The sequence below is a fragment of the Bufo bufo genome, chromosome 1 (assembly GCF_905171765.1).
Source record: "Bufo bufo chromosome 1, aBufBuf1.1, whole genome shotgun sequence".
Classification (NCBI taxonomy): Eukaryota; Metazoa; Chordata; class Amphibia; order Anura; family Bufonidae; genus Bufo; species Bufo bufo.
In genome coordinates this window covers 532962034-532975852 of record NC_053389.1, presented here as the reverse complement: position 1 = coordinate 532975852, position 13819 = coordinate 532962034, and the positions used below count along the sequence as shown (strand labels likewise).

The 13819-nt window shown below is 42.2% G+C and overlaps 1 protein-coding gene across 1 annotated transcript in view; it reads left to right on the top strand.

Annotated features, from left to right (window-relative positions):
• Window positions 1–253: 253 nt before the first annotated feature.
• PANX2 (pannexin 2) overlaps window positions 254–13819 on the top strand; it is a 40225-nt gene continuing 26659 nt past the window's right edge. The window contains exon 1 of the mRNA XM_040415736.1: window positions 254–521. Within this exon, the coding sequence (XP_040271670.1) occupies window positions 296–521 (226 nt within the window). The 5' untranslated portion in view covers window positions 254–295. The remainder of the gene's footprint in view (window positions 522–13819) is intronic.

The following is a 13819-nucleotide window of genomic DNA, read 5'->3' as shown; positions in this document are numbered from 1 at the left end:
GGCACTGCAGCTGAATGCAGATGTTGCTTCTAATGACTAAAGTCTTAATTACAATGTATGTTTGTTTGTTTATTATTTGCCTCTTTTTGCCTTTGCTTTGTATCTTTACACATCACTAGAAACGCCCATCTGCACAATAAAAATGCCACATGGATGGAAGGGTAAATTTACATGTACTGCATATGTTTTTAAACAGACTTGACATCTTCTCTGAACTAGCAGCCGTGACCTTACTAGCCGGTGAAAACACTTAGAAGCAAAGGAGAAAAGCCTCCAATCAAAATCACAAACGCTTATGCAACATATCATTGATAACCATCCTGACATGGCTACTGCTTTGCTAGCTGGAGAAAAACTGAGGGAATTGATCCTGCCGGGGCCGCAGGATGATAAGGCTGGTTCTTTGGCAGCTCTCATGGTCCAGCTCAAACTGGAACTGCCCTTTGACCGAGTGGTTACTATTGGCACAGTTCTTATCCCCATACTCCTTGTAACCTTGGTCTTCACCAAAAACTTTGCTGGTAAGTCAAATGTCATGTGACAGATGCAGCCTGTCCCTGCGGATGAAGGTTGTAAAGCCTTCTTGATATTTGAGTGTGTCTAGTCTCATTTAACCTATGTGTGATCTGAATGCAGCAGTCCCTTTCATCAGTTCAAACCAACCACCCTCCTTTTGTCATTTGCTACATTTTGTGATGAGGATTGGATGAATCAGTGTGTTCCTTGCTGAATGTGTCATTGGCACATGAATGGGAGGGAAGGTTTACAATTACAGGATTGTTCCATGCTATGACCTTCCTAATACTCTTAAACCCCTTTAGAGGTGAATTGACTTGAAAATACAATAGGATTATGAACCTTCTAGACTGGGGCCTTTTAATCAAAACTGGTGCAAAAGTGGAACAGTTGCCAGTAGCAACCAATCAGGTTGCAACTCTCATTTCATAAAAGGTCCAACTGCTTCACTTCCCCACCAGAACTGATTATTATACTCCATTGTATAAACATTTTATAAGGGCATTCCTATCTCGGACCCCCATCAATCGCACCGGTTTTGCATTTCATTCCCTTCTAATTTTTCATTGCACAGCAGCATCCTAATAACCAGATTGTGAAAGGAACTGCAGCTGGCCCAATTCACGTGAATGAGGCCTCGAATCAGTACCCTGTGTAGCAGGTGAATGGGGCACTGCTGTGAAGGGAAAGACTGTGAAAGGGACACAATTGTAATCAGAAGCTCCTTTATTATCAGGATCGATGGGCCCCAACTGATTAGAAAGTAATGACATATTCCAACAGTATGCTTTAACTTCAAAAATGTGAAAATCCTTTCAAATGCTCAGAATAAAAAAAAAGCACGTATGCACTGTACCCGTGTTTATGGTAAATGCAAATGTCTGGACATAAAAGCTTGTTAGCAGCTGACTTTTCTTTGTTTCATTAAATGTAATATTTTTTCTGCTGCCACAATTAGGCCTCATGCAGACTGCCATATTTAGCATCTTCATTGCAAACCTAAACATACGCCACTATGGGCCTATACTTTACCTCAATATGTCTCCAACTCTGCATGGAGGTACACAATTAGATATTGTCTCAAGATCACAGTCCCTGTCCATATGGCAGATTAGGGCATATGAAGGTCATAGAGTTGGTGTCTCATGCTTGGTACCCCATTATGTGTCAGGATGGACAGTTGTGGTACCAGCTGTGTCACAACAGTATTTAAGTATTAGCACAAAGAGGGGCACCCTTCCATGAGACATGATTATGGGATGTTGTGGTAGCCAGGGCCCTAAGAATGGACCCCAAGTGTGCCATGCATGGAAGGCCATTAGGTCCTCTAATGCCTTGCCAGTCAGTTGTACACTGACAGGAACAATACTGTCATGTTCTAGTGAGGGTCCAACTGACCCCTAGAACATCTAACCACAAAGAATACACCGAGAAATAACAGTGAGTTGGAAACTGGATCAGCAAGTAAGGAACCAGTGGCAAGAGTTACCACTGGACCAAGAGCACTGGTTTTACTTGGGGCCAACCCCAGAGTGCATAAACCCAGTGTGCCCCCTTCTTCACAGGGCCCCAGATGGTAGGGATGAACTTAGCCGAAGCACACTGGTTGCACCTCCAGGATGGTCCTAGTGCACTTGGCCACTTACCTGTAGAGACTGCTGGAAAAGGTAACAGCAGTCCACACAAACAACAACAACAGAAACCCAGTCACCAGTACTGGAACCCGAACACCGCATAGGACTCAGTACACACACTGAGCACCAGCACACCAAAAGATCTTGATGTATTACAAGTGGCCACACAAACTGGGTAGAAGGAAACCCAGGTAAGGTGCATAGCTCCAGCACCCAACAAGGGCTGGAGAACAACTAACACCCTGGCCTACAGCAACAGGATTAGGCCTAATGCACATGGCCGTTGCCCGGCCGTGGCCGTATTGCGGCCCGCAAACAGCGGATCCGCAATATGCGGGCATCGGCCGCGTGCTCCCCGCATCACGGATGCGGACCCATTCCCTTGAATGGGTCTGCGGTGCGGAACGGAGGCACGGAAGCACTGCTGTGCAGATGGATCACGGACCCATTCAAGTTGAATAAGTCTCGATCTGTCCCGGCTGCAATTTGTGGTCCCCAATGCACGGAACGGCCACATAATGGCCGTGTGCATGAGGCCTTAAATAGCACCTATAGACCACACCCAGACCAAGATCTTAACCACACAAGCACCAGACAGGGAAGGAGCAAGCATTCAAGGAGCAGTGCACACACAGACTACCAAAACTACACGTCGCCCCTGGCAACCAGCATACACGACATTAACCGCAGCCAGTGCGCCAGAGCAAAACAGTAAGCAACATGGAACCCGTGTCACAGTGAACCACACAGAGACCGTGACACTACTGTGACAAATACACTGCAATTCAGACGTTTTGCAATGTTATTATTATTGATTAGCAGATCAGATATTCAAGTCCCCTAATAGGACTTGTAAAGTAATATAAGTGCTTGATTTATTCAGTTTTTTTTGTTCATCCCGCCACCTAGAAAACAATAAAAAAGTGATTACAAATTTTTATGTACCCAAGATTATACCAGTGTAAAATACAAGCCCTTACACAGCTCAATAGAAAAAATAAAAATGTTATAGGTTCTTGAATGCAGCAACAATTTTTTTCCTAAAAACATTTTTTATTGTGCAAAAGTAGAAAAACAAAAATGATGTCAATTTGGTATCACCATAATCATGACATGCATACTAGTCATCATGTCATTTGCAGTGTGCAGTGAACACCAGTAAAACAAAACCCAAAAAACTACAACAACAAAAATACAAAATATGAACCTAAAATGGTGTCATAAAAATACAGTTGCAAGAAAAATTATGTGAACCCTTTGGAATGATGGATTTCTGCACAAATTGGTCATAAAATGTGATCTGATCTTCATCTAAGTCACAACAATAGACAATCACAATCTGCTTAACCCCTTATGGACCGGGTTCATTTTCACCTTAACCACTTCCCATCTGGGCCATTTTCCCCCTTCCTGACCAGGCCTAATTTTGCAAAACTGACATATCTCACTTTATGCGGTAATAACTTTGGAACGCCTTTACTTATCCAAGTCATTCAGAGAATGTTTTCTCGTGACACATTGTACTTCATGATAGTCATAAATTTGAGTCAATATATTTCACCTTTATTTATGAAAAAATCCCAAATTTACAAAAAAAAATGAAAAATTTGCAATTTTCTAAATTTCAATTTATCTGCTATTACTTAACATACCCTATATGTTGGCATCATTTTGGAAATGTCATTTAATTTTTTTAGGACGTTAGAAGGCTTAGAAGTTCAGAAGCAATTCTTTAAATTTTTAAGAAAATTGCCAAAATCCACATTTTAAGGACCAGTTCAGGTCTGAAGTCACTTTGTGGGGCCTACATAGTGGATACCCCCATAAATGACCCCATTGTAGAAACTACACCCCTCAAGTTACTTAAAAACGATTTTACAAACTTTGTTAACCCTTTAGGCGTTCCACAAGAATTAAAGGAAAATGGAGATCAAATTTTTAAATTTTGCTTTTTTGGCAGATTTTCCATTTTAATCCAATTTTTTCTTTAACACATCGATGGTTAACAGCCAAACAAAACTCTATATTTATTACCCAGATTCTGTGGTTTACAGAAACACCCCACATGTGGTCATAAACTGCTGTATGGGCACACGGCAGGGCGCAGAAGAAAAGGAACTCCACATGGTTTTTAGATTCCATGTCCCATTTGAAGCCCCCCTGATGCACCCTTACAGTAGAAACTCCCAAGAAGTGATCCAATTTTGGAAACTAGGGGATAAGGTGTCAGTTTTATTGGTACTATTTTTGGGTACATATGATTTTTTGTTCATTCAATATAACACTTTATGGGGCAAGGTGACCAAAAAATTGGTTGTTTTAGCACAGTTTTTATTCATTTATTTTTACAGCGTTCACCTGAGGGGTTCGGTCAAGTGACATTTTTATAGAGTAGATTGTTACGGACATGGCGATACCTGATATGTATACTTTTTCTTATTTATTTAAGTTTTACACAAAAATAGCATTTTTGAAACAGAAAAATTATGTTTTAATGTGTCCATGTTCTGAGAGCTATAGTTTTTTTATTTTTTGAGAGATTTTCTTATGTAGGGGCTCATTTTTTGCGGGATCAGGTGACGGTTTTATTGGTACCATTTTGTGTGACATACGCCTTTTTGATCACTTGGCGTTGCACTATTTGTGATGTAAGGTGACAAAAATTGCTTGTTTTTATAGAGCTGTTTTTTACGGACGCGGCAATACGTAATATGTATACTTTTTTTTATTTATTTCACTTTAACACAATAATAGCATTTTTTAAACTAAAAAAATGTTTGTGTCTCCATGTTCTAAGAGCTATAGTTTTTTTATTTTTTGAGAGATTTTCTTATGTAGGGGCTCATTTTTTGCGGGATGAGGTGACGGTTTTATTGGTACCATTTTATTGGTACCATTTTGATACGCCTTTTTGATCACTTGGTGTTGCACTTTTTGTGATGTAAGGTGACAAAAATGGTTATTTATATATTTTTTTATGGTGTTTATCGGACTGGGTCGATTATGTGATATATTTATAGAGCCGACCGTGGCAATACCAAATATGTCTATTTTATTTTATTTTTTCTATTTTTAACATTTATTTTTTATTCCTTGCTTGGGGAATTTTTTTTTTTACATGTGAAACCTTTTTTTTTTTTTTTTTAACACTTTATTTTTTTATGTTTTATTTTACACTTTTCGTCCCCCATAAGGTCATACAAGACCTCTGGGGGACATTTACTTCACTTTTTCTTTTTTTTTTCACTGTTGATTTCTCCTGTAACTGGGGCTAACATAGTATCCCCAGTTACAGCAGAAATACACCCCCCAGAGAGGCTGTACAGCGCAATACAGCGCTGTACAGCCTCATTACAGGGCTGATCGAGGACTCTGAAAGACCTAACACAGCTCCTGCACTCTCCGATCCCGGCGATCACATGACCGCCGGGCCGGAACAGGAAGCGCATAGCGCTTCCTGCTCTGCATGCACAGCACTCGGTGAGCGCTGTGTATTCAGCAATCCAGAAGGCAGGGACACCTGGGCACTGTCCCTGCCTTCTCTCTGGGTTGCCCTGCTGTCACTGACAGCGGGCAACCAGATCAGCAGCTGCACGATTAGCGTGCAACTGCAGTTTCTGAACGGACGTTCTGGAATGTCCATTCAGAAATAGAGAACCACCTCCCGGACGTTTATAGCCAACGTGCGGACGGGAGGTGGTTAAGGACCAGGCCATTTTTTGCAAATCTGTCCAGTGTCACTTTAAGTGGTGATAAATTTAAAACGCTTTGACTTATCTAGGCCATTCTGAGATTGTTTTTTCATCACATATTGTACTTCATGACACTGGTAAAATGGAGTAAAAAAATTAATTTTTATTTATAAAAAAATACCAAATTTGCCAAAAATTGGGAAAAATTAGCAAATTGCCAAGTTTCAATTTCTCTACTTCTATAATACATAGTAATACCTACAAAAATAGTTATTACTTTACATTCCCCATATGTCTACTTCATGTTTGGATCATTTTTGGAATGACATTTTATTTTTTGGGGACGTTAGAAGGCTTAGAAGTATGGAAGCAAATCAAAACCCACTTTTTAAGGACCAGTTCAGGTCTGAAGTCACTTTGTGAGGCTTACATAATAGAAACCACCCAGAAATGACCCCATTTTAGAAACTACACCCAGCAAGGTATACAAAACTGATTTTACTAACTTTCTTAACTCTTTAGGTGTTCCACAAGAATTGATGGAAAATGGAGATGAAATTTCAGAATTTACATTTTTTGGCAGATTTTACATTTTTATTCATTTTATCCAGTAGCAAAGCAAGGGTTAACAGCCAAATAAAACTCAATATTTATTACCCTGATTCTGTGGTTTACAGAAAAGCCCCACATGTGATCGTAAACTGCTGTACGGGCACACGGCAGGGCGCAGAAGGAAAGGAACGCCATATGGTTTTTGGAAGGCAAATTTAGCTTAACTGGTTTTTAGATGCCATGTCCCATTTGAAGCCCCCCAGATGCACCCCTACAGTAGAAACTCAAAAAAGTGACCACATTTTGGAAACTACGGGATAAGGTGCCAGTTTTATTGGTACTATTTTGGGGTACATATGATTTTTTATTGCTCTATATTACGTTTTTTGTGAGGCAAGGTAACAAAAAAATGGATGTTTTGGCACCGTTTTTATTTTTTATTTTTACAGCGTTTACCCGAGGGATTAGGTCATGTGACTTTTTTATAGAGCAGATCGTTACGCACGTGGCAATACCTAATATGTATACTTTTTTTTTTTCACTTTAGCACAATAATAGCAGTTTTGAAGCAAAAAATGATCATATTTTAGTGTCTCATAGTCTGAGAGCCATAGCTTTTTTATTTTTTGACCGATTCTTTCAGGTAGGGTCTAATTTTTTGCGGGATGAGGTGACGGTCTGATTGGTACTATTTGGTGGGCATACGGCTTTTTGATCACTTGCTGTTGCAATTTTTGTGATGTAATGTGACAAAAATTGCTTTTTTCTACACAGTTGTTTTTTTTTAATTACGGTGTTTACCTGAGTGGTTAGGTCATGTGATATTTTTATAGAGCTGTTTGTTACGGACGTGGCGATACCTAATATGTATACTTTTTTGTATTTTTTTTACTTTAGCACAATAATAGCAGTTTTGACACAAAAAAATTATGTTTTAGTGTCTCCATGTTCTGACAGCTATAGTTTTAGAATTTTTTGGGCAATTGTCTTAGGTAGGGGCTCATTTTTTGCAGGATGAGGTGACGGTTTTATTGATATCATTTTGGGGGGCATACGCCTTTTTGATCGCTTGGTGTTGCACTTTTTGTGATGTAAGGTGACAAAAATAGCTTTTTTTTTTACACCGTTTTTTTCCATTTTTTTTATGGTGCTTATCGGACAGGGTGGATCATGTGAAATATTTATAGAGCCGGTCATTACGGACGTGGAAATACCTAATATGTGTGGGTTTTGTTTGTTTTTTCAGTTTTTTATTATAAAATAAGGTGAAAGGGGCGTTTTTTTTCTTTTTTACTCTATTAATTTTATTACTTTATAAATTTTATGAAAAAAACACATTTTTTTTACTTTTTTTACTTCACTTTATTTATGACATTCACTTTTGGGGGTCTGATCCCCTCTGCAATGCATTACAATACATCTGTATTGTAATGCATTGACTGTTAGTTTATGACACTAACACTAACAGGTTGCCTAGGAGACCCAGCCTGAGGCTGGATCTCCTCGGCTCCCGTAGAAGGCAGTTCCCGATGCCTCTGCATGGCATCGCGGGGACTCGATGCGATCATTCACCCGACACAAACCTCTTCTATGTCGCGGTCATAGAAGGGGTTAATCCGCCGGCATCGGCTTTTACAGCGATGCCGGCGGATACAGCAGGGGCCCGGCTACCACGGACTGCCTGGCCCCTGCAGTGATTGCGCGCACACCGCTCCGGTGCCCGCGTGATCACTATGATGTACTATTACGTCAAATTGCGGGAACTATTACGTCAAAGGTCGGAAAGGGGTTAAACTAATAACACACATAGAATTAAATGGTACCATGTTTTTATTGAACACACCATGTAAACATTCACAGTGTAGGTGGAAAAAGTATGTGAAAACTTGGATTTAATAACTGGTTGAACCTCCTTTGGCAGCAATAACTTCAACTAAACGTTTCCTGTAGTTGCAAATCAGACGTGCACAACGGTCAGGAGTAATTCTTGACCATTCCTCTTTAGAGAACTGTTTCAGTTCAGCAATATTCTTGGGATGTCTGATGTGGATCGCTTTCTTGAGGTCATGCCACAGCATCTCAATCTGGTTGAGGTCAGGACTCTGACTGGGCCACTCCAGAAAGCGTATTTTCTTCTGTTTAAGCCATTCTGTTGTTGATTTACTTCTATACTTTGGGTCGTTGTCCTGTTGAAACACCCATCTTCTGTTGAGCTTCAGCTGGTGGACCAATGGCCTTAAGTTCTCCTGCAAAATGTCTTGATAAACTTGGAAATTCATTTTTCCTTCGATGATAGCAATCCGTCCAGGCCCTGACGCAGCAAAGCAGCCCCAAACCATGATGCCCCCACCACCATACTTTACAGTTGGGATGAGGTTTTGATGTTGGTGTGCTGTGCCTCTTTTTCTCCACACATAGTGTTTTGTGTTTCTTCCAAACAACTCAACTTTGTTTTTTTCCAATATAGTTTTTATTAATTTTCTCCCAATCAAAAATAATAACAATCATAGCATTATCAGACATATGACATTGATCATAGACATCAAGTGTCAAACATTAATATGATTATGATTATACATTTTGTCCCGTTATAATGCATATTATGGTAACAAAATAACACCCCCCACCTCCCCCTTTCCCTCCATCCCCCCATCCATCCCCTGCATCAGCCGAATCTCCTTATCAACTCGCTAAACCTCATAAGCAAAACACCAGGTTATATCACTTTTAGAGTTCCCAGCGCTTCCTTCAGATCTTCTAACAAATACCATGCCGTCAATTTGAAAGGAGACATGATTCTTGAGTACTCACAAGGCTCTATATAGCTCAGCACAAATTTGCGCCAGGTTCGATACAATTTTTTCCCCAGAACTTCTTTCTGTTGTAACGCCTCAATCCATTCTAGGTGAAAGATGTGCTTGAGTTGCGCAATAACTATAGTGACAGAAGGGACCTGAGGCTGAAGCCATACTTTTAGTATACTTTTTTATGCCCCCAACAGGACCTTATGTCCCATCGGTGTGATAGGCTCCACCGCATAATCATCTGATTGCCCAGACTTTGCAATTTGAACATGTGTTATTACCATTGCAGGAGTAATGCTCTCCTCACTCCCACCACACCTTTTCATCAAATTGTTCACCTCATTCCAGTATTCCTTCAACTTCGGACAACTCCACAATCCATGGAATAGGTCCGATTTTGAAAGGTTGCATTTTGGGCAAGCAGTCAGCCTGTCCTGCCTCAAGTCAGAAACAGGGATGTCAAAGCCAAATATTGCATGATGCAATATCTTTAAGTGGGTCTCTCTCCATTGCTCGTTTGGAATGGCTTTATACAAAGCTCCTATTCCTGAACATATAGGCAGGTATATATCTTTCACCTCCAAAAGTGTCTCCCATTTCTGAAACATTTTTTTTGGATCCACTTTCTCCCATTTGTCCCTTAGAGATTGATAAAGAAGTGAAATCGACGGTCTAATTTTTATTCCTAAAAGCGAGTCAAAATCATTCGCTCTCCACTCCCTAGTCAGGTCTTTGCACAAACTTTTTCCGTAAGACATGATCTGCATATACGGGAAAAAGGTTGGCTCCTTCAAATTCCACTTCTTTTTCAACTCCGCCTGTGTCATCCACCTAGACTCCGTCTCATGAAATAAGTCTCCCATTTTCCTAATCCCCGCCTGTGTCCAAGTGATCATGAGCTTGCCACCTCTGCCCGGTTCAAAATTCGGGTTGGCCACTATTGGTAGATGCTTAGATATTTGGTAGGGCAAACCGTACATCTTCCGTAACAATTTCCATACAATAATTGTGTCCCTCAGCACCAAGGATTTTTTGATTGGCCCTGGCAGTTTAGAGACACCGGTATGCAACAATGCCACCAAATTCCAGGGCTTCGCTAGCTGTTTTTCTAGTTTGAGATTGGAATAAAAAGATGTCTGGTTCACCCAATCCAATATGTACCTGCTGTTACAAGCTATATTATATCCCCTAATGTCTGGGAAATTGATACCGCCTAAGTCCTTCCTCACCTTTAGCTTGTTCAGAGCAATCCTTGATTTTTTGCCCTGCCATATAAACTGAATAAACCTACTCTCCAATAGTGCCACATCTGCATGACGTATCAAGAGTGGGATTGTTTGCATGGGGTATAACAGTTTTGCAACCCCCATCATTTTCACCAAGCAGCACCGCCCCATTAAAGAAAGGGGTAATCCCTGCCATTTATCTAAATCCGCCTTGATTCGGGATATTAATGGTGGAAAATTAAGTTGATATAAGGAATGAGGGTCTTTCCCAATTTTTACCCCCAGGTACCTTATATATGATTTAGTCATCGTAATTCCTAGCGAGCTAATTAATTTGTTCTTTAGGGCCTCACGCATGGGTAATAGAGGTAGGTATTCACATTTAGATATATTTACCTTATATCCAGAGTAATTTCCAAAGGCCTCCAAAGCTTGAAAGATAATTGGAATATGTTTCTCCGGCTTGGCCAGAAATAAAACCACATCATCAGCAAAAAGTGCTGCTTTCACTTGTGACATGCCCACCTCTATTCCCTCATACAGATCCGATGAACATAAAAGCCGCGCAAGAGGTTCCAATGCCAGGTTGAACAGCAGTGGAGAGAGCGGACACCCCTGCCTCGTGCCTTTCTTTAAATCAAAAAGTTTCGATAGAAAGCCCTGAGTATACACCCTTGCCTTAGGGTATTTATATAAATTTGCTACAAATGTTCTGAAAGCCCCCTCGAATCCTAATTTATCTAGCACTGCCTCCAGCCATGCCCACCTTACATTGTCAAAAGCTTTCTCAGCGTCCAAGGTGAGCATGGCTGGAGTCTCTTCTTCTTTAGGATTATGGCGTACCCTATCCAAAACCGCTAGAACCGTCCTGATATTCATAACTGCCGAGCGGCCTTGAACAAACCCCACTTGCTCAGACCCAATCAGGGATGGTAGAAAGGAAGCAAACCTGTCGGCTATAATTTTGGATAGGATTTTGGTATCCACATTTATTAGGGATATATGCCTGTAAAAACCGGGCAATAGGGGGTCCTTCCCTGGTTTGGGCAAAAGCTTGATGTAGGATATATTTTCTTTGTCCGGGTCTATTTTGACCTTCAGCACGTCATTGTATAATTTCTGCATTACTGGGGATATTTGTGAGATTAGTATTTTGTAGTATTCCCCCGAAAACCCATCGGGACCGGGGGCTTTAGCATTTTTTAGGCCTTTGATGACCGTTTGGAGTTCCGTCAGCATTTAGTTTCTGGAGTTGGTCAGCTTTTACAGTGGGTAATTCTACCCTTTCTAACAAGGTATCAATTATTGGAGATGAGGAGTTATCCTCATACAAAGCCTTATAATACTGACCTATAATCTCATTTATACCCGCTGGGTCAATAACCACCTTCCCCTTGTTATCTTTGATGCTGGATATAAATTGGTGCGTTCTCTGACCTTTAGCCAAGTTTGCTAACATGCGACCTGCTTTGTTACCATATCTGTACAGTTTGGTCTCAAATTGTGTTTGTCTGAAAGCCTCTCTTTCCCTTTCGCTCATTTCAAAGGCCTGGCGTGCCTCTACCCACTTAGCCTTATTTTCTGCAGTGGGGGCATTCGTAAACTGTCTGTATGTTTGTCTGACTCTAATACTCGCTTGTTCTAACGCCTGCTGACACGCTTTCTTTCTGTTAAATATATATCCCATAATGCGCCCTCTCAATACCGCCTTAGACGTGTGCCAGAAAAGTTCCGGCTCATCTAAATGAGCCTGATTATCTTCCTTATACTCTTCCCACCAACCTACTAGCTTATTTTTAAAATCCTCATTATCTATTAAGCTTGAGGGGAACCTCCACAAATAATCTGTCCCCTTCAAGAACGTGTCCCTCATAACCAGGGTTACTGGAGCATGATCCGATATAACTATATCCCCTATATCAGCATGTTCCACCAAGCCAGATAAGGTGACCTGAATATACAATCGATACGTGACCATGAGTCTCTGGCGTGAGAGTAAAACGTGAACTCCCTATCATCTGGATGATATTGCCGCCAAGGATCTACCAGTCCTACCGATTCCATCATAGGCCCCAAAACTGCGTCCTGAGCCATGTTAGTTCTAACTTCCGTTGATTTGGTTCTCCTATCCTCCTTCTCCACTACTACGGAGTTGAAATCACCCCCCACTATTAGATTAGAGGTCTTATCTGTGAGTAGATTACCTTCCAGTGCCCTCAAAAATTGGGTGTTATTGGAGTTTGGACCATAAACATTATAGATAGTGTACAGGGCCGGCCTTTGGGGTGTGCGGGCTGTGCGGCCGCACAGGGCGCCATAGCAACAGGGGCGCCGGGCGGCCGACAGCTTGCAATGTAATATGCGGCAGGCGAGGCGGCACTTGTGTTCTCCCTCGGGGTGGACCCCCCGCCCCCTCCATCTCCCCCTCCCCTGTTTTTAGCAGGGGGCGCCCGTTGCGGTTAAAAAAAAAAAGAAGAAAAGTTGCTTATATAAGTTCGGGCAGCCGGCGGCAACCCTCATGCTGCGCAGCCTGAGCGGCTAAAGAATCCTGCCTGCGCCTGCTGTGTGCTGTTAATGTAGCGTGGCCGAGCTCTGTTCGATCCGCGGTACAGGAGCTTTTGTTTCCTGTACCCGGCCGGACTGACAGGAAGTGCTCATTTAGTGTGCACTTCCTGTCAGTCCGGCCGGGTACAGGAAACAAATGCTCCTGTACCGCGGATCGAACAGAGCTCGGCCACGCTACATTAGAGGTGGAGGTGGGAGTAGAATGAGAGTGACAAGGGGGGAGGGGGGAGGAAATAATGAGAGTGAAAAGGGGGGAGGGGGGAGGAAATAATGAGAGTGACAAGGGGGGAGGGGGGGAATAATGAGAGGGGGGAGGGGAAATAATGAGAGTGACAAGGGGGGGGGAAATAATGAGAGTGACAAGGGGGGAGGGAGGGGGGGCAATAATGAGAGTGACAAGGGGGGAGGGAGGGGGGGAAATAATGAGAGTGACAAGGGTGGAGGGAGGGGGGGAAATAATGAGAGTGACAAGGGGGGAGGGAGGGGGGGAAATAATGAGAGTGACAAGGGGGGAGGGAGGGGGGGAAATAATGAGAGTGACAAGGGGGGAGGGAGGGGGGGAAATAATGAGAGTGACAAGGGGGGAGGGAGGGGGGGAAATAATGAGAGTGACAAGGGGGGAGGGAGGGGGGGAAATAATGAGAGTGATAAGGGGGGAGGGAGGGGGGGAAATAATGAGAGTGATAAGGGGGGAGGGAGGGGGGAAATAATGAGAGTGACAAGGGGGAGGGAGGGGGGAAATAATGAGAGTGACAAGGGGGAGGGAGGGGGGGAAATAATGAGAGTGACAAGGGGGAGGGAGGGGGGGAAATAATGAGAGTGACAAGGGG